Genomic DNA, 26,919 nt, shown 5'->3' on the forward strand with positions numbered 1-26,919 from the left:
AAACTTATTTAACCCTTTAACATATTTAAATGTTTCGATCATGTCCCCCCTTTTCCTTCTGTCCTCCAGACTATACAGATTGAGTCCATGAAGTCTTTCCTGATATGTTTTATAATAATAATAATAATAATAATAATAATAATAATAATAATAATAATAAATAATAATAAAAATAATAATAATAATAATAATAATAATAATAATTTAGTAGATTTGTATGCTGCTCCTCTCTAAGAACTTATGCTTAAAAGACCTTCCACCATTCTTGTAGCCCGTCTTTGGACCCGTTCAATTTTGTCAATATCTTTTTGTAGGTGAGATTCTGTACACAACAGTTGTAAGTCTGAAAAACCAGGCCATAAGTATTGTAATGGCAGTTCTGTGTTAACAAAAACTTCAGAAGAGAAGGATTTAGGGGTAGTGATTTCTGACAGTCTCAAAATGGGTGAACAGTGCAGTCAGGCAGTAGGGAAAGCAAGTAGGATGCTTGGCTGCATAGCTAGAGGTATAACAAGCAGGAAGAGGGAGATTATGATCCCGCTATATAGAGTGCTGATGAGACCACATTTGGAATACTGTGTTCAGTTCTGGAGACCTCACCTACAAAAAGATATTGACAAAATTGAAGGGGTCCAAAGACAGGCTACAAGAATGGTGGAAGGTCTTAAGCATAAAACTTATCTGGAAAGACTTCATGGACTCAATCTGTAGAGTCTGGAGGACAGAAGGAAAAGGGGGGACAGGATCGGAACATTTAAATATATTAAAGGGTTAAATAAGGTTCAGGAGGGAAGTGTTTTTAATAGGAAAGTGAACACAAGAACAAAGGGACACAATCTGAAGTTAGTTGGGGGAAAGATCAAAAGCAACATGAGAAAATATTATTTTACTGAAAAGAGTAGTAGATCCTTGGAACAAACTTCCAGCAGACATGGTTGATAAATCCACAGTCACTGAATTTAAACATGCCTGGGATAAACATAGATCCATCCTAAGATAGAATACAGGAAATAGTATAAGGGCAGACTAGATGGACCAGGAGGTCTTTTTCTGCCATCAGACTTCTATGTTTCTATGTTTCTATAAGTTGCTTCTTTTCAGTGGCGGTGTAACTCTGGTTGCTTAAAGCCACCGTTATAACTCGAGGACAGTATATAACAGTTATAAGTCTGAAAAACCAGGCCATAAGTTGCTTCTTTTCAGTGGCGATGTAACTCTGGTCGCTTAAAGCCACCGTTATAACTCGAGGACAGTATATAACAGTTATAAGTCTGAAAAACCAGGCCATAAGTTGCTTCTTTTCAGTGGCGATATAACTCTGGTCGCTTAAAGCCACCGTTATAACTCGAGGACTTATAACTGTTATATACTAACAGTTATAAGTCTGAAAAACCAGGCCATAAGTTGCTTCTTTTCAGTGCCGTTGTGAGTCTGGTCGCTTAAAGCCACCGTTATAACTCGAGGACTGCCTGTATGCTGCTTTCCTCGAAGCCAGCTTTCGGGCCTGAGCCAAAGGAGCCCAAAGGGTCAGAAAAAATAGAGCCGCTTACGTCGTGTAAGGCTATGGAGTGCCCGTATCGGATTCTCACGGTGTTCACGGAACTGCCCAGGGTCATCCATTCTCTGGACTCCAGATTGTACCTGCGCGATAAAAAGACACAAAACGCCTTGCGTCTCCTTTCGCACGGGAGAACAAAGCCGTTCTTCTCGCCACAACAAAGGAGGAAAGAACAAATAAAGGAAGCCGTTGGGAGAAAAGGCAGGAGATGTTTTATGGACGGACCTGCTTACGTGTCAATAAAGGTAAAAGCTGATTTAGGTCTCGGCTATTCTGCCTTTTTTTTTTTTGTTTCACAGTAAAGAAACCGTTTGTGCTCATGCTGAAAACTATTCACGGAGGGAACAATGGAAACAGGAGGGGAGCTCTACTACACACACACACACACACACACACACACACACACACACCTCTTTGGAAATTGTTCGAGGAGGCCGAAGAAATCAGCAGCGCCTCTTCTAGAGGGATTAGAATATCCAGGATAGGAAGGAAGGAGGGAGGGAGGGGGGGGAGGGGAGGGAGGGGAGGGAGGGAGGGAGGAAGGAAGGAAGAATGGAAGGAAGGAAGGGAAAGAAATGGAGAAAGAAAGAAAGAAAGAAAGAAAAGAGAAAGGAAGGAAGGAGGGAAAGAAATGGAGAAAGAAAGAAAGAAAAGAAAAAGGAAGGGAAAGAAATAGAGAAAGAAAGAAAGAAAGAAAGAAAGAAAGAAAAGAAAAAGGAAGGAAGGAAGGGAAAGAAATAGAGAAAGAAAGAAAAGAGAAAGGAAGGAAGGAAGGAAGAATGGAAGGAAGGAAGAATGGAAGGAAGGAAGAATGGAAGGAAGGAAAAAATGGAAGGAAGGAAGGAAGGAAGGAAGGAAGGAAGGAAGGAAGGAAGGAAGGAAGGAAGGAAGGAAAGAAAAAGTGTGCTTGTGTGTTTGTGCGTGTGTAAAATTGCCTGTCCTATAAATGTTTGGTAATAATTTTACAAAAAATGTGATAATTGAAGTGACATGTAAGTCCAAGGGAGTGGGTGTGGGTGTGGGTGTTGTGCACAATAGCTCAGTGGTTAAAGATGCTGAGCTTGTCCGACAGCCCCCAGTTCAAGACCCAAGAGCCGCAGTGACGGAGCGAGCCCCCACTCCCTCGCTCCAGCTCCTCCCCTCCTCGCAGGTCAGAAGCTTGCAAATTGCGAGTAGATAAATACTTCCCACTTTGGCGGGAAGGAAAATAGCTTTCCATGCTCTTTTGATGGTCATATGTGCATGAATATGTCTTCGGGCAATGTTGGCTCCCTGAATTAAGAAACGGGGATGAGCAGCCCCCCCGAGAGTCGGACACGACTAGACCGGGGGAAACCAGTGGGCTTAATCCCCAGAACTTCCGTTCCCCGCCATGAAACCCCTGCGGAAGAAAAGTCCTCCTACTCACGCCAAGACCATCTGAGAGTCCGTGTGATTGAACATGTAGCCACCGATCACCCACATGACCTCGTCTTGGACCACGGCTTTGTGAGAGGCCCGGGGCAGTTTGGGGACGTAGAACTCTTCCCGGGCCCAAAAGGAGAAATTGGCTGGAACGGGGACCGAGCAGTCGATGCCTACGAGGGGCAAAACACACCAGACGTTACACCGGGGGTCCCCAAAGTTGGCAACTTTAAGGCTTGTGGGCTTCAACTCCCAGAATTCTCCAGGCAGCTCTGCAGTGTCTGAACACTTTTCAGGTGTAGCCCCATGGCAATAATCAAGAAAACGAAGGCCTCTTGTTTTGTGGTTGTTGTTTTTTTCAATTTCCCTCCCCTCGCAAAGCAGAGAATTTGGAGAGGAAAAGAATAGAATAGAATAGAATTTTTACTATTCTATTCTATTCTAATCTGTTATGTTCTGTTTAGTTCTGTTCTGTTCTAGTCTGGTCTAGTCTAATTCTATTCTAGTCTCATTCTATTCTAGTCTCTGTCCTATTCTATTCTATTCTATTCTATTCTAATTCTATTCTATTCTTATTCTATTCTATTCTGTTTCTATTCTATTCTAATTCTATTCTATTCTATTCTAATTCTATTCTAATTCTTTTCTAATTCTATTCTAATTCTAATTCTAATTCTAATTCTAATTCTATTCTATTCTGTTTCTATTCTATTCTGTTTCTATTCTATTCTATTCTAATTCTATTCTAATTCTTTTCTAATTCTAATTCTAATTCTAATTCTATTCTATTCTATTTTCTTACCATTCCATTCTATTTAAAGGAACAGGTATGTACATATTTACATTGAGAGCATGTGCACCAAAAACAATTTCGTTGTGTATCCAATCACACGTGGCCAATAAAAATTTCTATTCTATTCTAAACTTTGCATCTGAATATGAATTGTGACGCAAATTTGTGTGTGTGTGTGTTATAGACTCGTCTGCCGCTTCCGCAGCCCAGTTCCAAATGGCTCAGAGCCTAGTAGTGGACCATGGCCCAGGGGCGCTGGGGACTCTGGCCACAATCTAACATGGATTTCATCCTCCTACGTCCGTGGCGGCAGTGTAAACATTTGGTTAGAAAAAGCGATGTTAAAATACAAGTGAAAAGCGTCCCACGGCATCCAATGCCCATCTGCGCCATTGATCCCCCTGGGAGGAGAGGTTTGAACCTACCTTGCCACCCGGGGTAACAGACGCAGCCCTCGGTTCCGTTCGCGCTGCACCGGCCCCTTTCGGGAAAGCCGCAGTCTTCCGGGCAGTTGGGAATATCGCAGGCTTCTCCTCTCCAGTGTCCCCAACACTCGCACTCGACCGCTTGGCTTCCGTTCCCAGGCCGACATTCCCCTCTGCCGGAGCAGTTCTGGAGGCAGACGTTAAAGCTGCAAAGAGAAATCCCAAGATTCCCATCCGGTGCTTTATTTGACAAGGATAACTGGGCCCCGGAGAGCTTAAGCGTCGTCCCTCAACTCCACTGAATCCTGCCGTTGGGCACAGATGGTTAAAGGTATTTTTTTTAAAAAAAAAAAAATAAGAATCCTCTTTTCAGCAGGGCTTTTCCAAGGCTACGCAAGGACAAGTGTTAAATTGCAGCTGCCGAGGTTTTAGAAGAGAGATACAGTGATACCTTGTCTTACAAACTTAACTGGTTCCGGGACGAGGTTCTTAAGGTGAAAAGTTTGTAAGACGAAACAATGTTTCCCATAGGAATCAATGGAAAAGCGATTAATGCGCGCAAGCCCAAAACTCACCCCTTTTGCCAGCCGAAGCGCCCGTTTTTGTGCTGCTGGGATTCCCCTGAGGGTCCCCTCCATGGGAAACCCCACCTCTGGACTTCCGTTGCCAGCGAAGCGCCCGTTTTTGCGCTGCTGGGATTCCCCTGCTGGAATTCCCCTGCAGCATCACAAAAACACGGAAGTCCGGAGGTGGGGTTTCCCATGGAGGGGAGCCTCAGGGGAATCCCAGCAGCGCAAAAACGGGTGCTTCACTGGCAACGGAAGTCCAGAGGTGGGGCATCCCAGCGGCGGCGGTGGGTTTGTAAGGTGAAAATAGTTTGTAAGAAGAGGCAAAAAAATCTTAAACCCTGGGTTTGTATCTCGAAAAGTTTGTATGACGAGGCGTTTGTAAGATGAGGTATCACTGTATTTGTAAGCTGTGGGGTTGAGCTGTGGGGTCCTTGGGGCTCTCAGTGGATTTCTTGCAGGCGTTTTGGGACTCAACTAGGGGGTGTCATTAGTGCTGGAAGAGACTGGGACTGGAAGAGGAGAGGGAGGAGGAAGAGGAGGAAGAGGGGGGTCCTTGGGGCTCTCTGAGCTTAGTGGTTTTCTGGGAGACCTTTCATGACCCAACTAGGTAACATCACCAGTGCTGGAAGAGGGGGGGGAAGAGGGGGAAGAGGAGGAGGAGGACTGAGACACCCCTGGGCCCACATAGTTTATGTATGGTATTATTGTGTTGTATGGTTTTAATGATGGTTTTATTATTATTGGATTTGTTATATTGCTGTAATTGTTGTGAGCTGCTCCGAGTCTCCGAGTCTCCAGAGAGCACACAAATCTAATAAATTATTATTATTATTATTATTATTATTATTATTATTATTACTACTACTACTACTACTACTATTACTATTACTATTACTATTATTATTAGTGTTCACTGAGATAATGAATTGATTCTCTTACAAAAGTTTTAATATATGAAAAAAAAAATTGGTGAACCCTGTTCCCTACTAGCATTGATGATGTCACCTAGCTTGGTAATGAAATGTCTGCAAGAATACCACCAAACTCAGAGCGTTCCAAGGGCCTCACCGTTCAACCCCTGAGCTTCAAATATTATTTTTTTTCTAACGAAACAGACTTTCAGGAGAGACCACGAATAAATTCCCTCCTGTGCATTCACCTATCCCACTTCGGAAGGCAATGAAACAACTCCTTGAAATATTTCAGACCAAAGCCGCACACCGCTTTGAGGAGTGCCCTCAAGATCCGAAATAAACAAGGAAAGTGACCTGTGGACTTCAACGCCCAGAATTCCTGAGCCAATCATGCTAGCACAGGAATTCTGGGAGTTGAAGTCCACAAGTCATAGAAGAGCCAACTTTGCCTACCCCTGGTATAAACCCTCCGGATTTCCATGTTTTTGCGATACAGTGGTCCCCCGAGTTTCGCGATCTCGATCATTGCGAAATGCTATATCGCGATTTTTCAACCCGGAAGTAAAAACACCATCTGCGCATGCGCGCCCTTTTTTCTATGGCCACGCATGCGTAGATGGCACCGGGCAGATCAGCTGCTGGGCGGCTTCCCTGGGTCTTCCCCCTCTTGCTGGCGGGAGGGCGAGCGGCGGGCATCAGCGAGGAGTTTGCGTGGGCGGCGGGGAAACCCCAGCGCCGCTTCCCAGCTGAGTCCTGAAGCCAAACGCGGAAGTTCGCTTCAGGACTCAGCTGGGAAGCGGCGCGAGCGAACAGCGTGGGCGGGCGAAGGGCGGGCGCACGGGCAGGCAGGCGGCGGACAAGCGGCGGGCAGACAAGCGGCGGGCGCGGCAGCAGCGAGGAGTTTGCGTGGGCGGCAGGGAAACCCCAATCTTCGGCTCCTCGCTGCTGCGGCGGAAGTAAAAACACCATCTGCGCATGCGCAGATGGTGTTTATTACTTCCGCACCGCTACTTCGCGAAAAACCGATCATCGCGAGGGGTCCTGGAACGGAACCCTCGCAATAATCAGGGGACCACTGTACTGCAGGGGAATTCCAGCAGGGGAATCCCAGCAGCGCCAAAACGGGCGCTTCGCTGGCAACGGAAGTCAGGAGGTAGGGTTTCCCATGGAGGGGAGCCTCAGGGGAATCCCAGCAGTGCAAAAACGGGCGCTTCGGCTGGCAAAAGGGGTGAGTTTTGGGCTTGCCCGCGTTAATCACCTTTCCATTGATTCCTATGGGAAACATTGTTTCGTCTTACGAACTTTTCACCTTACAAACCTCGTCCCGGAACCCATTAAGTTCGTAAGACGAGGTATCACTGTATATATTTAATAAAGATTTTTTTTTTTAAAAAAGATTGGTGACCCCTGCTCTGCAATCCTGTTGGCTCTTCTCCAAGACTTCAACTGTGACTTTCTGAGAGCCACCACAAGGTGGCGCTGCTGTTCCTCCAATTCCAGATTTCGTCTATTTGTCCCTGGCGGGACTTGGAGAAAAGCAGAAATAGAATGAATGAGTCCAGAGCAAGGGTCCCCAAACTTGGCAGCTTTAAGACTTGCGGACTTCAACTCCCAGAATTCTCCAGCCAGTTGATGTCCGCAAGTCTTAAAGCGGCTAAGTTTGAAGACCTCTGGTCCAGAGGAAGCGAAAGGGGCCCCCAATAGTCATGGGCGCCTTGGCGTGCAATCCCGAAAAAACATCTTGAGCACCTCTGGAACATAGCGAAATGGAGCCCCAAAAAGCACATCTGGTTTTGCAATTTTGAAATTTCAGGGTCCACCAAGGGAGGGAGGTTGAGGGCCCCCTGTGCAAAGTCCAGGGCGCGGGAGGAGTAAGCTTACTGGTAGGTGATGTTGAAGCCGGTCAGGTTGTAAGCGGCGTCGCTGAAGAAGTGCAGCAGGGCGTAGCCGGAGGTGGCCGTCACTTCAGGGACGGTCTCGTTACTCTCCCGCTCGGGAACGATCAGGCCGCTAAAAAGAACAAGGTGAGGAGTCAGTAACGGAAGACGGGGGTTGAAAACGCACACAGGAAAGAGCCCCAAACACTTTAAATCTTCTAATTAAAATCATGGATCATGCCGAAATGTCTAAATTGACTGTGGAGCTACAAAATAGGAATGATACGGACTTCTATCAAGCCTGGGACAAGTGGTACAATTGGTTAAGGCAAAAAAAAATAGTTACAAATATTTACAACGCCGAGGAACGCAGCAGAGGTACCAGTACGAGTGTCAGGTAGGATGCGCGTCCTACTCTCTGCGGCAAAAATAAATAAAAGGCACAATCCCTGGGGTCATGCGCCCCTCCCCAGCATCGCACCATGCTCTCTCAAGGGGGGTGGTGCCCCACTATTTGAGAAGCACTGCCCTAAATGCATGCCCTTTGTATGTATGTATGTATGTATTTACTTACTTATTCATTCATTCATTCAGTTATTTGTATATTTAGTTACGTATTTACTTATTCATTCACTCACTCACTTACTCTCATTCACTCAAGTACTTACTCACTTACTCATTCATTCATTCACTCACTCATTCACTCTCTCATTCATTCACTCACTCACTTATTCATTCATTCATTCATTCACTCGCTCATTCATTCACTCACACATTAATTCACTCACTCACTCACTCATTTATTTATTCACTCACTTACTTACTCATTCATTCACTCACTCATTAATTCATTCACTCAGTTACTCATTCATTCACTCACTCGCTCATTCACTCACTTATTCATTCATTCACTCATTCATTCACTCACTCACTCACTCATTCATTCATTCACTCACTCACTCATTCACTCACACATTAATTCACTCACTCACTTACTTACTTACTCACTCCATTCATTCACTCACACACTCACTCACTTACTCACTCATTCACTCACTCACTCACTCACTCACTTACTTACTTATTACACTTATAGGCCACCCAACTACTTTTTGACTCTGGGTGGCGTACAACATGCAAAAAACCCCATATAAAAACAGTCTGAAAACCACTAAAAACCACTATCATTAACACACACACACACTCCACACACACACACTTATTTCCACTTGGGGGAATTTCGGAGCGAATGAGCTCAGGCAGCTGATCTCACGCCCCCAACCTGTGCTTTTCTCCCCCCGAGGCTGCAGCTGCCTCCCTGTCTTTGCGCAAAGGTTACAAGGCCTGTTGTAGGTGCTTGGGTTCCTCACGGGGCCAATTAAAGCCTCATTAATCAGTGGAAGTAAATAAAAACACGCCAAGCCGCAACAGCTTCATTACACCTGCACGGATGAAAGGGCCACTTTAAAAACAAGATTTTGGCAAGCGCTGGCTGGGGGAGGAGGGATATTGTAAACCGTATACAGTGGTACCTCGTGATACAAACCCCTCGTGATACGAACCCCTCGTGATACAAACCCGGGGTTCGTTAATTTTTTGCCTCTTCTTACAAACTTTTTCCGGCTTACGAAACCACCGCAGATCGCAAAATGGCGCTCCGCTGGGCGCCGCCACCCGGCTGTCACCTTTTAAAACGGCCAGGGGGCTTCTCGGGGTTCTTCCGAACGCCGAACCTGGAAGTTCGGGTTCGGGTTCCGGAGGCTGCCGAGAAGCGCCTGGCTGTTTCAGAAGGTTAAAGCCAGGCAGCGCCAGGCGGCAGAGCACCGTTTTTGTGATCGGCGGCGGCGTTTTCGGCCGATCTGGAGGCTGGAAAGGAGGTGGGGAATCCCAATAGGATGTCTTCGTGACATCAAAGCTCGGCCCATGGAATTCCCTTTTGGGATTCCCCACCTCCTTTCCAGCTCCCACCCTACTGGCCTTTCGCAAGGCTCCGAAGACCTGGCTTTGCCGGCAGGCCTGGAGGGCCATGAATTGTCCATCTTTCGTGGCCGAACTGTATCAATCGTGTATATGCATGCAATTATGACTGGGTTTTTTTAATAGCAAATTTATTATGGGCTTTTAGTTTTAGATATTATATTCGACTTCTTTTATTGCTTTTTATCTTTCTGTATATGTATTTTATTTTTTGTAACCCACCCTGAGTCCTTCGGGATTGGGCGGCATAGAAGTCAAATAGATTAGATGGATAGGTAGGTAGGTAGGTAGATAGGATAGATGGATGGATGGATGGATGGATGGATGGATGGATGGATGGATGGATGGATGGATGGATGGATGGATGGATGGATAGATAGATAGATAGATAGATAGATAGATAGATAGATAGATAGATAGATAGATAGATATGGATGGAGAGAGAGAGAGATGATAGATAGATAGATAGATAGATAGATAGATAGAAATAGATAGATAGATAAATAGATAGATAGATGATAGGCAGACAGACAGACAGATAGAGATATATAGAGAGATAGAGAGAGAGAGATAAGGTAGGTAGATAGATTAGAGAGAGACAGACAGACAGACAGAGGTAGGAAGGTAGGTAGGTAGGTAGGCAGAGAGACAGACAGAGACAAACAAACAAACAAACAAAAACTCACAGCTCACTCCAATGGATACAAAGCGGACGGACGTCTTAAAAATTCACTGATAAACATCCGCTTCCTTAAAATACCATGAACAGAAACGGTGACCTTCAAAGTGCACAATGCCAAATTTCACGTCTCGCCACTGACTCTTACCTAAAAGCAGCCAGCAACGGAGCATAGATGGAGTCCCCGTCGTACACGTAGAGGTGGTCCCAGCTGCATTCGGTTGCAAAATGATTAAAGCGAAGCCTCAAGACCGTGTTGGGCCTAAAAAAAGAGAAGGAAATACGTTTAATAGCCTTTTTTTTCTCAATAGAAAAGTTTCTTTGTTTATAAACAAACCAAACTAAACACAAAAACATTTTAAAATATTGGACGCTGTGAGGCATACCTTTCGGAAGGCCGGGAGAGTGGGGGCCGTACAAATCTCTGGGTGGAGTTGATTCTGGAGGACCGGGGCTGCCACAGAGAAGGCCCTCCCCCACGGCCTCACCAGCCGGCATTGCTTGGCTGACAGGGCCTAGAGAACGCCGACTCTGTGGGCTCTGATCAGTCACAGTAAGGCAGGAGACGGCCCCGTAAAATAACCTGGTCCTAAGCCATACAGGGCACATTTATTTATTTATTCTTAGATTTGTATGCCCCCCTTCTCCGAAGACTAACAATATGAAAATTGACGGTAGGGAAAGCAAGTAGGATGCTTGGCTGCATAGCTAGAGGTATAACAAGCAGGAAGAGGGAGATTGTGATCCCCTTATATAGAGCACTGGTGAGACCACATTTGGAAGACTGTGTTCAGTTCTGGAGACCTCACCTACAAAAAGATATTGACAAAATTGAAGGGGTCCAAAGACGGGCTACAAGAATGGTGGAAGGTCTTAAGCATAAAACGTATCAGGAAAGACTTCATGGACTCCATCTGTAGAGTCTGGAGGACAGAAGGAAAAGGGGGGACATGATCGAAATATTTAAATATATTAAAGGGTTAAATAAGGTCCAGGAGGGAAGTGTTTTTAACAGGAAAGTGAACACAAGAACAAGGGGACACAATCTGAGGTTAGTTGGGGGAAAGATCAGAAGCAACGTGAGAAAATATTATTTTACTGAAAGAGTAGTAGATCCTTGGAACAAACTTCCAGCAGACGTGGTTGGTAAATCCACAGTAACTGAATTGAAACATGCCTGGGATAAACATAGATCCATCCTAAGATAAAATACAGAAAATAGTATAAGGGCAGACTAGATGGACCAGGAGGTCTTTTTCTGCCATCAGTCTTCTATGTTTCTATGTTTCTAAATTCAGACAGTGTTTCTCAAGCCTGCCCACTTTTAAGTTATGTGGACTTCAACTCCCAGTATTCCCCAGGTAGCCCTGCTGGCCAAGGAATTCTGGGAGCTGAAGTCCACTCATCTTAAAGCAGCCAAGTTTGAGATACGCTACATAAAGAGGAGAGAGAAAAAGTAAACTAAAAGTAAAAGTAAAAGCTCACATTAGAGAAACATCTTTCAGCTGTGGCGAGGGGGGCGTTTGCCCAGGTTCGCCTGGTGCACCAGTTGCGGCCCTATTTGGACCGGGACTCATTACTCACAGTCACTCATGCCCTCATCACCTCGAGGCTCAACTACTGTAATGCTCTCTACATGGGGCGACCTTTGAAAAGTGTTCGGAAACTTCAGATCATGCAGAACGCAGCTGCGAGAGCAATCATGGGCTTCCCCAGGTATGCCCATGTTTCACCATCACTCCGCAGTCTGCATTGGTTGCCGATCAGTTTACGGTCACAATTCAAAGTGGTGGTCATCACCTATAAAGCCCTTCATGGCACCGGACCAGGGTATCTCCGAGACCGCCTTCTGCCGCACGAATCCCAGCGACCAGTTAGGTCCCAGAGAGTTGGCCTTCTCCGGGTCCCGTCGACTAAACAATGTCGTTTGGCGGGACCCAGGGAAAGAGCCTTCTCTGTGGCGGCCCCGACCCTCTGGAACCAACTCCCCCCCGGATATCAGAGTTGCCCCCACCCTTCTTGCCTTTCGTAAGCTTCTTAAAACTCACCATTGTTGTCAGGCATGGGGGAATTGAGATATTCCCTTCCCCCTAGGCTTATACAAGTTATGCATGATTGGTTCGTTAAATTGGGTTTTTTTAAATTACTTTTAATATTAGATTTGTTTACATTGTCTTTTTACTGTTGTTAGCCGCCCCGAGTCTGCGGAGAGGGGCGGCATACAAATCTAATGAATTAATAAATTAATAAATAAATAAACAACACGCGGTACTCACTTTCCTTCTATGAGCCACGTGCATTTCGTTTTGTATTTGTAATTTCCGGGCCCGTCCGTTACGTAACCTGAAGTTCCGGTGAGCCTGGGAAAAGAAAACGAAATGTGTAACACTCTGTTAACAACTTACAATTTATTCCACCCAAAATGCCCTAGAATAAAAGGGTCACGGCACAATTAGGCTTGCAATACAGGTCTAGCAGTGCAATTATCTCCGAGACCGCCTTCTGCCACACAAATCCCAGCGGCCGATTAGGTCCCACAGAGTGGGCCTTCTCTAGGTCCTGTCGACTAAACAATGTCGGTTGGCGGGCCCCAGGGGAAGAGCCTTCTCTGTGGCGGCCCCAACTCTCTGGAACCAGCTCCCCCCAGAGATTAGAACTGCCCCCACCCTTCTTGCCTTTCGTAAACTCCTTAAAACCCACCTTTGTCGTCAGGCATGGGGGAACTGAGATATTTCCCCCGGGCCTATTCAATTTATGTATGGTATGCTTGTATGTATGTCTGCTTAATAATGGGGTTTTTAAAAATATTTTAAATTGTACATTATTAGATTTGTTATGAACTGTTTTATTGTGTTGTGAGCCGCCCCGAGTTTACGGAAAGGGGCGGCATACAAATCTAATAAATAAATAAATAATTCAGAAAGAAAACAGGGGAAGGGGTAGGACGACAGAGGGGGGGGGGTAAAATCAGCAAAGGGCTGAGAAATAATTGAGGGTGGGGGCCAAAGGTGTAAATTTTTCTAAATTTTTCTCTCAACATACATTCAAACAATACAGTGTACCATCTAATTTTCCATGAATAAAATGCAGTATTTTGTTAGTAACTAATATCGATTAGTTACTAGAGTCAATTAGTTATTAGAGTCTTCAGAGAGGGGCGGCATACAAATCTAATAAATTATTATTATTTTTATTATTATTATTATTATCATCATCAATCATCAAAAAAGTTGCAAAAGTTTTTTTCTACATTTTTCTCTCAACATACATTCAAACAATACAGTATACCATCTAATTTACCATGAATGCAGTATTTTGTTAGTAACTAATATCAATTAGTTACTAGAGTCAATTAGTTATTAGAGTCTTCGGAGAGGGGTGGCATACAAATCTAATACATTATTATTATTATTATTATTATTATTATTATTATTATTATTATTAATCATCATCAAAAAAGTTGCAAAAGTTTTTTCTTCTAATGTCATCCAGGTACATACTTTTCTTTTATTTAAATTCCCCCCTTAATGTTCCTTCAAAAAGTACACCAATTATATTTCTAACTTATTAACCATTATGCCAAAGTGCTTCCTTCTTTCTTTATACATTTTTTCTATAAGCCAAGAAAACCTTGTACAGTGGAACCCCGACATAAGAGCTGCTCTACTTAAGAGCAACTCGAGATAAGAGCTGGGAGGGGAGAGATATTTTTGTTCTACTTACAAGCCCAAATTCGAGATACAAGCGCCAAGGAGCTGTCTCCTGAAGCCAAACGCTAACTTCCGCGTTCGGCTTCAGGAGACAGCTGCGAAGCGGCGCGCGTGTTTTAAAAGGTTGCAGCCGGCCTGGGGGGCTCGGGGGGGTGCTTGCAGCTTTCTTTCTTGCTCTTTTTCTTTCTCTCTTTTACCTTCCCTTCCTCTATTTCTTCTTTTCTTTCTCCTTCCCACCTTCTTCCCTCCCTCCCTCCCTTCACTCATTCCTCTCTTACTCTCCCCTTTCATAAGTTTCCTTGCTTCCTTCCTCTGTTCCTGTCCCTTCCCTCTTTCCTTCCTTCCTTCCCACCCTCCGTCCATTCATTCACCCATTCCTCTCTTGATCGCTTAAAGCCGGTCCCTGGTGCAAAAAGGGTTGGGGACCTCTGTCCTACAGGATTGGGTGGCAGAGAAGTTGAACATATGTAAATTTAAAAGTTTAAGAAAGTTTACAAGTTAAGTGAAAGAAACTTCATTATTCATTTATATGTACATGTACATTTCTTCATTAAAAACATGTCTTTCTGCATAATTTAGACTAACTTTGTGAGTTTTTTGAGGGCTGGAACCAATTAAAATTATTTACATTAATTCCTATGGGGAAAAGTCGTTCGAGATAAGAGCTGCTCGACTTAAGAGCCCAGGTCCGGAACGAATTAAACTTGTATCTCGAGGTACCACTGTATAGCCAATCAGATGTTAACAAAAGAAAATTAAAAACAAAACATAAACATATATAAATTTCAGACTTCTTCCCCACCCCTCTAAATAGTACGTTCCCATTTTGTTTTTTACTTTAAGATAAGGTATGTGCAGTGTGTATAGGGATTTGTTCATAGTTTTTTTTATAGTCCGGCCCTCCAACAGTCCGAGGGACAGTGAACTGGCCCCCTGTGTAAAATGTTTGGGGACCCCTGTTCTAGACTCTCAACATTTTTTTTGTATTCCTGTCACTAGAATTGGATGCATTACTGTATCATACAGTTTTGAACTATTGTATTAGAATAGAATAGAATAGAATAGAATAGAATAGAATTTTATTGGCCAAGTGTGATTGGACACACAAGGAATTTGTCTTTGGTGCAGATGCTCTCAGCCTACATTAAAAAAAACATACATTTGTCAAGAATCATGTGGTACAACACTTATTGTATTATTGTATGCCTGGGATAAACATAGATCCATCCTAAGATAAAATACAGGAAACAGTATAAGGGCAGACTAGATGGACCAGGAGGTCTTTTTCTGCCGTCAGTCTTCTAGGTTTCTAGGTTTCTACAAATAAACAACTAAATCCATTTCAGAGGTCTTCCTGTGATCTGGACAAAAGGGTTTTGGTTTTGTTTAAAAATAAAAAAGGTTAAATCTAAGCGCATGTTTTTTTTAAAAAAGCATTTGTCATTAACACAGGAAGGACAGCTCCATCTAAAACGTATTTCAGCATAAAATAGCAACCACAGGGCCTTTTTTTGACTTCCCCCCCAAAAACCTCAGTTTCACTTATTGGCAAATACAATGACTGGGTAAAGTTCAGCCCACAGCTTTCATGTTTCTTTGCAGAGTGACAATCCTTGTTTTTCAGGTTAACTTATCAGAGGTCAAGAGCGCTCTGGGTTAATAATTACATCGGGTTGGTAAAGAAAGGCTCACAGAAAGAGGCAATCGGATTCTAACATAAGCATTGATTAATCTTTCCCCTTTCGGAGCGGTGAGACTTGCTCAGCTGTGCTCGGACGAGGGATTATAAACAGTCCTCGACTTACAACCCTGGGCTCAAAATGCAGGGGCTTGGCCACTGGTTCATACTTACGACGGTTACATTGACCTGAGGTCACGGGATCCCCCCTTTGTGAGTTTCTGAGGGGCAACACCACGAGTTTACAGAGGGTTTACAGAGAGGAGGAGGAGGAAGACTGTGGGGGTCCTTGGTGCTCTCTGAGATTGGTAGTTTTCTGGCAGGCATTTCATGACCCAACTAGGGAACATCATCAGTGGCAGAAGGGAGAGGGGTTTGCAGAGAGGAGGAAGAGAAAAGAAGGGGGGGAGGAGGAGGAGGAGGAGACAAGGAAGAAAGAAGAGAAGGAGAAGGAAGAAGTGGAAGAGGAGAGGAAGACAAGGAAGAAAGGAGGAGGAAGAAGAAGAGGAGGAGGAGGAGAGGAAGACGAGGAAGAGAGAAGGAAGAGGAGGAAGAAGAAGAGGAGGAGGAGGGGGAAGACGAGGAAGAAAGAAGAGGAGGAGGAACAAGTGAAGGAGGAGGCGAGGAAGACGAGGAAGAAAGACGAGGAAGAAAGACGAGGAAGAAGAGGAGAGGAAGACGAGGAAGAAAGATGAGGAGGAAGAAGAAGAAGAGGAGGAGAGGAAGACGAGGAAAAGAGGAGGAGGAGACGATGAAGAAAGAAGAGAAGGAGAAGGAAGAAGTGGAGGAGGAGGAGAGGAAGAAAGAAGAGGAGGAGGAAGAAGAAGTGGAGGAGGAGGAGGAAGGAGGAGAGGAAGAAAGAAGAGGAGGAGGAGAGGAAGACGAGGAAGAGAGGAGGAAGAGAAGGAAGAAGAGGAAGAAGAGGAGGAGGAGGGGGGGAAGACGAAGAAGAAAGAAGAGAAAGAGAAGGAAGAAGTGGAGGACAAGAGGAAGACGAGGAAGAAAGAGGAGGAAGAAGAAGAGGAGGAGAGGAAGATGAAGAAAAGAGGAGGAAGAGGAGGAAGAGGAGGAGGAAGAAGAAGAAGACAAAGAAGACGAAGAGGAGGAGGACTGTGGGGTTCCTTGGTGCTTTCTGAGACTGATAATTTTCTTGTAGACGTTTCATGACCCAACTAGAGAACATCATCAGTGACAAAAGGCAGAGGGGTTTTCAGAGAGGAAGAGGAGGAGGAAGAGGGAGGGGAGGAAAAAGAGGAGGAGGAGCTTGGTGGTTTTCCTGCAGATGTTTCATTACCAGACTAGGTAATGTCATCATTGGTGGAGGGGATCGATTGTACCGAAGGGATTTTGTGCGTATCACAAAACCAGGAGAAGACAGTGGTGGCGTGTCCTTGAAGAAACTCAGCAGGGACAAAGATAAAACCACTTTCAAACATCATTTTCAGGGGCTGCTCCTCAACAGGCTGGCCGGCATTAACAACTCACTTCTGCCTGGCCAAAAAAAACACCACCAGAAAAAGCCAATTGACTGAGAGTTAATTTGGCAGGGGAAGCGGCTGCGACTTTTCCGAGCCTGGGCCGCCCTCCAGGAAGGTGATTCAAGGGAATGCAGGAGAGACCCTGCTCTAGTCTTTGTGAAGGAGAGGAATCAGCCTCAGATGAAATAAGAGACGGCTCCAGTTCCAACTTTTTATCTTTAAAAAAAAAATAGGGAAAACTTGGTTCAGGATGACAACCACGTTTCCTGCAAAATACAGCGTAGCCCGAGGGGTCTTTCGACCTCTCCCAGCTGGGTGGGTTTCTTCCAGACGTCTCATTACCAAACTGAGTTGCCTCATCAGTGCTAGAAGGGAGTGAAGGAGGAGGAGGAGGAGGAGGAGGAGGCCAACTGTGGGTTCCTTGGTGCTGTCTACACTTGGTTGTACCCTGGCAGACGTTTCACAACCCAACTAGGTGACGTCATCAGCGTTAGAAGAGAGTGGGGTTTGTGGAGAAGGAGGAGGAGGAGGAGGAAGAGGAGGAGGAGGAGGACAGAAGGGTCCTTGATGCTCTCTAAGCTTGGTGGTTTTCTTCTAGACCTTTTATCACCCAACTAGGAAACGTCATCAGTGCCAGAAGGGAGTGGGGTTTGGGAAGAGGAGGAGGAGGAAGAGGAGGAGGAGGAAGAGGAGGAGGAGGAAGAGGAGGAGAAGGAGGACAGAAGGTTTCCTTGGTGCTATTTAAGATTCAGAACTTTTCCTGCAGACATTTCATTACCCAACTACGTGACATAATCAGTGCTACAAGGGAGTGCAGCTTGGAGGGGGGAGGAGGAGGGGAGGGGGAGGAGGAGAAGCATGGGGTCCTTGGTGCTCTTTGAGCTTGGGGATTCTCCTGCAGACATCTCATTACCCAACCACGTAATATCAGTCTATGGAGAGGGGCGGCATACAAATCTAATAAATAATAATAGTAATAATCAGTAGTGCCACAAGGGAGTGGAGTTGGGGAGTGGGAGTAGGTGAGGGAGGAAGAAGAGACAAGGAAGGGAGGACAATGGCTATGGATTGATCATGTGACCATGGAGCTATTTCAACAGTCGTGAAAAAACTATCAAAAGTCCCTTTTTTCCAGTTCCGTCATAACTCTGAACTGTCGCTTAAATCAGTGTTTCCCAACCTTGGCAACTTGAAGATATTTGGACTTCAACTCCCAGAATTCCCCAGCCAGAATTCTGGAAGTTGAAGTCCAAATATCTTCAAGTTGCCAAGGTTGGGAAACACTGGCTTAAATGGATCGTTGTAAGTCAAGGACTACCTGCATGTGATATTGACAGTGGTTAAATAAGGTCCAGGAGGGAAGTGTTTTTAATAGGAAAGTGAACCCAAGAACAAGGGGGCACAATCTGAGGTGAGTTGGGGGAAAGATCAGAAGCAACGGGAGAAAATATGATTTGACTGAAAGAATAGTAGATCCTTGGAACAAACTCCCAGCAGACGTGGTTGGTAAATCCACAGGAACTGAATGTAAACATGCCTGGAATAAACATATATCCATTGTAAGATAAAACACAGGAAATAGTATAAGGGCAGACGAGATGGACCAGGAGGTCTTTTTCTGCCGTCAGTCTTCTATGTTTCTAATCGTTAATTTCCATTCAAAGGAATTTCAATCAACAATTAGAATAAACGAAGGGTGTCCGATGGCCACTAAAACAAATCTCACAACTCCCAGAGCTTCAGCTGGTGGTTGACTTTTATTACCAGCAGTTCATAAAACCCAGGACTTCCAGACATAAAATATCTTCCCATTTTAAGCTTTTCAGTCTCTGGAAACGCAAAGAGGGTAAAATAAACATTAAATCTTCAGCGTCCCTATCTGGCATATTTACTTTGTGCCATTAAAATGGGCAGTGTAAAGTCGGTCCTTGCTTTACGAACACAATGGAGCCCAAAATTCTCCGCACGCTAAGCGAGACAGTCGTTTGGTGAATTTGGACACACTCTATGTCCATTCTTGCTGTATTGGTGCAGTTGTTCAGTTAGTAATATGCTTGTGTTATAAGCGAATCTGTCTTCCTCATTGTCGGAAGGCCTTCTATCCCGGGCCTGCGCTGTTGATCCCAGGCATGTTTAAATTCAGTGACTGTGGATTTACCAACCACTTCTGCTGGAAGTTTGTTCCAAGGATCTACTACTCTTTCAATAAAATAATATTTTCTCAAGTTGCTTCTGATCTTTCCCCCAACTAACCTCAGATTGTGCCCCCTTGTTCTTGTGTTCACTTTCCTATTAAAAACACTTCCCTCCTGAACCTTATTTAACATATTTAAATGTTTCGATCATGTCCCCCCTTTTCCTTCTGTCCTCCAGACTATACAGATGGAGTTCATGAAGTCTTTCCTGATACGTTTTATGCTTAAGACCTTCCACCATTCTTGTAGCCCGTCTTTGGACCCGTTCAATTTTATGCATCTCTTTTTGTAGGTGAGGTCTCCAGAACTGGACACAGTATTCCAAATGGGGTCTCACCAGCGCTCTATATAGTGGGATCACAATCTCCCTCTTCCTGCTTGTGATACCTCTAGCTATGCAGCCAAGCATCCTACTTGCTTTTCCTACCGCCTGACTGCACTGTTCACCCATTTTGAGACTGTCAGAAATCACTACCCCTAAATCCTTCTCTTCTGAAGTTTTTGCTAACACAGAACTGCCAATAAAATACTCAGATTGAAGATTCCTTTTCCCCAAGTGCATTATTTTACATTTGGAAACATTAAACTGCAGTTTCCATTGCTTTGACCACTTATCTAGTAAAGCTAAATCATTTGCCATATTACAGACGCCTCCAGGAATATCAACCCTATTGCACACTTTAGAGTCATTGGCAAATAGGCAAACCTTCCCTACCAGACCTTCCCCTATGTCACTCACAAACATATTAAAAAGAATAAGACCCAGAACAGACCCTTGTGGCACACCGCTTGTAACCTGTCTCTATTCAGAATACTGGCCATTAACAATAATTAACAAAAACTCTCTGACGTCTATGCTTCAGCCAGCTTGAAATCCACTGATTTCAAATTCACATATTTAATATACCGGTAACTAAAAAAGAAAAACCTTGTCATATTAATTTCTAAATGTTCTTTCATGTATACATACATTTAACATTCAAATTAATAAGTTCAAATAAGTATAAATTCTTACTTATATAATTTTACCGCTATTTTTAAGACTCTTATTTGAAAAAATCATCCAAATTTCACATAGAGTATCCCCGAGGGAAGCAGGCCTGTGCCGATGGGACTCGACAGATTGCAGGCTGTCAGCCTTTCTACGTCTTAATGCAATTGTCGTTCCATTCCCAGCGTTGATTTGCAATTATTATTATTATATGTTATAAGCAGAAAGCATTCCCAGAGTTTATTGCAATTATTATTATTATTATACGGTAAAGCAGAAAGCATGAACGCGACAGCCGCATTAAGGAACGAAGACATTTGCAAGATGCCAAAAAAAAAATATGTTCTTGGCATAACACAATGTCATCTTACACTATTCTGTAAGCTTGTTCAATATAGTTAATGGAAATAGGCAGTGTAATCACGCTTAAAAGCACATTTGCAAGATTAGTCAACAAATACTGTTCGGTTTCTTTAATACAGGTAGTTCTTGGGTTACAAATGCAATTGAGATCGGGATTGCTGTCACTAAACGATGTGGGCATTAAGGTGTGATATCACGTAACCTATACGTAGTCTCCTAGTTACAACTATTCATTGGGTCATTCTTTGTCAAGTGGACCAGGTGTCCCCACTCGACCACCTTCAATTTCAATGAAACTTTGCACATATGTTCCTTATGGTATAAAACTGAGGTGTGCAAAATTTTAGGTCCATATTTCAAACATTCAAGGTTTCGGACACCCTTAAGTACTGGGTGACAAAATGTTGCGTGAGCTTTGCCAAGCTTGAGGAGCTCTGGAATGGAAACTAGTATAAGGGGGAAACTTGGTGGGTCAGCACAACGTTTAAGGCCAAACACACTGAAAACGTTTCAAGCATCTTAGTTCAGTTCTGGAGACCTCACCTACAAAAAGATATTGACAAAATTGAACGGGTCCAAAGACGGGTTACAAAAATGGTGGAAGGTCTTAAGCATAAAACGTATCAGGAAAGACTTCATGAACTCAACCTGTAGAGTCTGGAGGACAGAAGGAAAAGGGGGGACATGATCGAAACATTTAAATATGTTAAAGGGTTAAATAAGGTCCAGGAGGGAAGTGTTTTTAATAGGAAAGTGAACACAAGAACAAGGGGACACAATCTGAAGTTAGTTGGGGGAAAGATCAAAAGCAACATGAGAAAATATTATTTCACTGAAAGAGTAGTAGATGCTTGGAACAAACTTCCAGCAGACGTGGTTGGTAAATCCACAGTCACTGAATTGAAACCTGCCTGGGATAAACATAGATCCATTGTAAGATAAATACAGAAAACAGTATAAGGGCAGACTAGATGGACCAGGAGGTCTTTTTCTGCCGTCAGACTTCTATGTTTCTAATGGTTGCTGTGTGACCTGAGGTCAAAGTTGAGGGAAAATGTGGTGCGACAAATTTTTAGCCATTTTGTGGCTCCAATAACTTGCAAACTAGAGAAGCTTTCAAAAAGCCCTTTGGCAACACTTGCTGAAAAATTACTTGTTGTCAATTATTCCAAGTTTTAGCAGCCACTTGAAAGTACTCGGAGTTATTTTAGTTTAAAAATGACCGCAAAATTTTTCGCTCCAAATTTTGGCCATTGTAGCTCTGTTTTCTCACCTTTGATCATCTTCATTTTTATTTCATTAGAAAAAACAAGTTTTTTTCCTATCATATATGTTGTTTTTGTGATGGTTTCTTTTCAAATAAAGCTTCAAAAATCAGTCTAAAATTATGACGTTTACTCACACACTATTAATGGAAACCTTGTAAAGCCAACAATTAATCAAGGAGAGAAGCAACTTGGAATTAAAGAGGAAATTTCTTGACAGAGACAACAATTGACCAGTGGAATGACTTGCCACCAGAAATTGTAGATTGATTTATTTTATTTTATTTTATTTTATTTTATTTTATTTTATTTTATTTTATTTTATTATTTTATTTTTTATTTTATTTTATTTTATTTTATTTTATTTTATTTTATTTTATTTTATTTTATTTTATTTTATTTTATTTTATTTTATTTTATTTTATTTTATTTTATTTTATTTTATTTTATTTTATTTTATTTTATTTTATTTATATTATTTTATATTATTTTATTTTATTTTATTTTATTTTATTTTATTTTATTTTATTATTTTATTTGTATGCTGCCCCTCTCCGTAGACTCGAGGCAGCTGACAGCAATAATAAACAATATACTGTATAACAAATCTAATGATTTAAAAGAAACACTAAAAGCCCCATTATTAAAAGCAAACATACAGACAAGCATACCATACATAACTGTATAGACCCGGGGGAGATGTTTCAATTCCCCCATGCCTGACGACAAAGGTGGGTTTTGAGGAGTTTACGAAAGGCGAGGAGGATGGGGGCAGTTCTAATCTCTGGGGGGAGCTGGCTCCAGAGGGTCGGGGCCGCCACAGAGAAGGCTCTTCCCCGGGTCCCGCCAAACGGCATTGTTTAGTTGACGGGACCCGTAGAAGGCCAACTCTGTGGGACCTAATCGGTCGCTGGGATTCGTGCGACAGAAGGCGGTCCCGGAGATATTCTGGCCCGATGCCATGAAGGGCTTTATAGGTCATAACCAACACTTTGAATTGTGACCGGAAACTGATCGGCAACCAATGCAGACTGCGGAGTGTTGGTGTAACATGGGCATACCTGGGGAAGCCCATGATTGCTCTCGCAGCTGCATTCTGCACGATCTGAAGTTTCCGAACACTCTTCAAAGGTAGCCCCATGTAGAGAGCGTTACAGTAGTCGAGGCTCGAGGTGATGAGGGCATGAGTGACTGTGCGCAGTGAGTCCCGGTCCAGACAGGGCCGCAACTGGTGCACCAGGCAAACCTGGGCAAACGCCCCCCTCGCCACAGCTGAAAGATGGTTCTCTAATGAGCTGTGGATCGAGGAGGACGCCCAAGTTGCGGACCCTCTCCAATACTGAAGATTTTCAAGAGGAGATTGGGCAACCCAATGCTCCAGGATGGAATAAGGACCCCTGCCTAGAGCAAGGGTTGGACTAGAGGACCTCCAAAGTCCTTCCTGCCTTACGGTTCTATGATAAGTCATCGGTAACTGTGACGCGAGTTCCGCCGAATGTAAGTTTGGGCTTTCAGGCCTCCCACACCGAAACCCCCCCGGGAACAAATCAGTTCCCGATCACCAAGCCCTTGAGGAAGGCTTGACAGATACATATATAAAACAGCAATTTGAACTTATTTATGTCAAAACAGATGATTTCATTATGTTTATTTTGCGGGGCATAAATTCCGCAGAAAATAATAAACCTTCGGTGGAAACAGCGTGCAAAAACATTACCGCCGCGCAACAAGAGCAAATTGAAATTTTTTTCATTCAATAAGCAATCGAGTCGAAAGGGGGGGGGAGGGTAGTGGGTTTGCAATTCCAAGAAGCGAGGTTAAATTTAGAGGTGCATAAAAGATAGAAACTTTGCTGAAAACCCAATGGAGGGATTGGGGAGAGGGGGGTGGGCTGAGGGAGAAAAAGAAGCCCGGAAATTGGCCTTTTCAAGTATCTTGAAGAGGCAGAATGGTTCAGTACTTCCAGAGGACTAGAAACGCTGCTTTGCAATGGTTAAAAAAGAGGATTTCAACTACCATATTTTTCCGTGTATAAGACGCTGTCTTAGCTTGCTACACCTTTTCTCAACAAACTTTTACTTCAATTTCTGACTCTCATTATGTACCACATTGGGGCCTGGATGGGTGTCAACAGACTCAAACTCAGCCCTGATAAGACGTGGCTGTGGGTCTTGCCTCCCAAGGACAATTCTATCTGTCCATCCATTACCCTGGGGGGGGAATTATTGACCCCCTCAGAGAGGGTCCGCAACTTGGGCGTCCTCCTCGATCCACAGCTCACATTAGAGAAACATCTTTCAGCTGTGGCGAGGGGGGCGTTCGCCCAGGTTCGCCTGGTGCACCAGTTGTGGCCCTATTTGGACCGGGAGTCACTGCTCACAGTCACTCATGCCCTCATCACCTCGAGGCTCGACTACTGTAATGCTCTCTACATGGGGCTACCTTTGAAGAGTGTTTGGAAACTTCAGATTGTGCAGAATGCAGCTGCGAGAGCAATTATGGGCTTCTCTAAGTATGCCCATATCACTCCAACACTCCACAGTCTGCATTGGTTGCCGATCAGTTTCCGGTCTCAATTCAAAGTGTTGGTTATGACCTATAAAGCCCTTCATGGCACCGGACCAGGATATCTCCGGGACTGCCTTCTGCCGCACGAATCCCAGCGACCGGTTCGGTCCCACAGAGTCGGCCTTCTCAGGGTCCCGTCGACTAAACAATGTCGTCTGGCGGGACCCAGGGGAAGAGCCTTTTCTGTGGCGGCTCTGACCCTCTGAAACCAGCTCCCCCCTGAGATTAGGATTGCCCCCACCCTCCTTGTCTTTCGCAAACTCCTTAAAACCCACCTCTGCTGTCAGGCATGGGGGAACTGAAACATCTCCCCCCTGCCCCTGTTGTTTTGGTGTTAGATTGATTGTGTGCTTGTTTTTTAATATTCTGGGGTTGTTTTTTATGAATTTTTTAGCTTAAAATTGTAATTGGATTGGTGGGTATTGGATTTGTTATTATGTATTGTTTTCACCTTGTTGTGAGCCGCCCCGAGTTTGCGGAGAGGGGCGGCATATAAATCCCATAAATCTAATCTAATCTATATTTTTCGGTGTATAAGACTCACCCTTTTCCTCCCTAAAAAAGGCTGATAATTTGGGTGCATCTTATTTATTTATTTTCTGTTTTCTGTTCCAAGCGAATCAACCGCAGTTGTTGAATTAGTAACATAGTCGTTACGGGAATCTGGTTTCTCCATTTTTTTTTTTTTGTCAGAAGGTCGGCAAAGCGAATCATGTGATCGTGGGAACCGTCATAATTTGAGTCAGCTGTTAAGCATCCAAATGTAAATCACGTGGAGACTGCAACGATCTTGTGTGAAAAAACGATAAGCCAAACCACAACAACACACGAGCGCACAACAGAGACAAACTTAAAGTAAACCATTCTAAACTCGACTGCAGGAAATACGACTTTAGTAACACCGAGTAGTTGATGCATGGAACTCACTACCTGACTCTGTAGTATCACCACCTAACCCCCAAAACCTTACCCTTAGACTATCCACTGTTGACCTCTCCCGATTCCTAAGAGGTCAGTAAGGGGCGTGCATAAGAGCACCAGCCTGCCTTCCGTCCCCCTGTCCTAATGTTTCTCTTTTACTGGTATCATGTATATAAATATTGTTATATCTTTGTATACCACCAATACATACTTGAGAAAATAAATAGGTAGGTAGGTAGGTAGTAGGTAGGTAGGTAGGTAGGTAGGTAGGTAGATGTAGATATAGATAGATAGATAGATAGATAGATAGATAGATAGATAGATAGATAGATAGATTAGATAGATAGATAGATAGATAGATAGATAGATAGATAGATAGATAGATAAGATAGATAGATAGATAGATAGATAGATAGATAGATAAGATAGATAGATAGATAGATAGATAGATTAGATAGATAGATAGATAGATAGATAGATAGATAGATTAGATAGATAGATAGATAGATAGATAGATAGATAGATAGATAGATAGATAGATAGATAGATAGATTAGATAGATAGATAGATAGATAGATAGATAGATAGATAGATAGATAGATAGATAGATAGATAGACAGATAGACAGATAGATAGATAGATCATCTGCTACAACGTCCTTCCTGTCAGCGACCACTTCAGCTTCAACCACAACAACACATGAGCACACAACAGATACAAACTTAAAGAAAACCACTCTAAACCCGACTAAAGGAAATACGACTTTAGTTACCGAGTAGTTGATACCTGGAACTCACTACCTGGCTTTGTAGAATTATCAATGAGCCCCCATAACTTTACCCTTAGACTATCCTCTGTTGACCTCTCCCGGTTCCTTAAGAGGTCAGTAAGGGGCGTGCGTAAGTGCACCAGCGTGCCTTCCATCCCCTGTCCCAATGTTGCTCTTTTACTAGTGTCATGTATATAAATATTGTTATAACTTTGTATACCACCAATACGTACTTGAGAAAATAAATAAATAAATAAAAAATCATCTGCTACAACGTCCTTCCTGTCAACGACCACTTCAGCTTCAACCACAAAAACACATGAGCACACAACAGATACACACTTAAAGTAAACCACTCCAAACTCGACTGCAGGAAATGCGACTTTAGTCACCGAGTAATTGATGCCTGGAACTCACTACCGGACTCTGTAGTATCATCACCTAACCCCCAAAACTTTACCCTTAGACTGTCCACTGTTGACCTCTCCCGATTCCTAAGAGGTCAGTAAGGGGCGTGCATAAGAGCACCAGCGTGCTTTCCATCCCCTGTCCTAATGTTGCTCTTTTACTAGTGTCATGTATATAAACATTGTTATATCTTTGTATACCACCAATGCGCACTTGACAAAACAAACAAATAAATGAATGAATAAATTCTTTTTCAGTGCCGTTCAATCCCTAAATGAACTGTTGTAAGTCAAGATGACCTATAATTTTAAACATTCAGCCTCCTAACTAACCAGATTACCTCCGGAACCGCCTGCTACCGCACGAATCCCAGCAAC

The 26,919-nt window shown here is 43.6% G+C and overlaps 1 protein-coding gene across 1 annotated transcript in view; it reads right to left on the reverse strand.

The window, feature by feature from the left end:
• ATRN (attractin) overlaps window positions 1-26,919 on the reverse strand; it is a 144,296-nt gene that overhangs the window by 112,873 nt on the left and 4,504 nt on the right. The window contains 6 exon segments of the mRNA XM_070756719.1: window positions 1,551-1,641; window positions 2,967-3,135; window positions 4,181-4,386; window positions 7,545-7,673; window positions 10,345-10,458; window positions 12,473-12,556. Of these exon segments, the coding sequence (XP_070612820.1) occupies window positions 1,551-1,641; window positions 2,967-3,135; window positions 4,181-4,386; window positions 7,545-7,673; window positions 10,345-10,458; window positions 12,473-12,556 (793 nt within the window).

The sequence above is a fragment of the Erythrolamprus reginae genome, chromosome 7, assembly GCF_031021105.1.
Source record: "Erythrolamprus reginae isolate rEryReg1 chromosome 7, rEryReg1.hap1, whole genome shotgun sequence".
In the NCBI taxonomy this organism is placed as follows: Eukaryota; Metazoa; Chordata; class Lepidosauria; order Squamata; family Dipsadidae; genus Erythrolamprus; species Erythrolamprus reginae.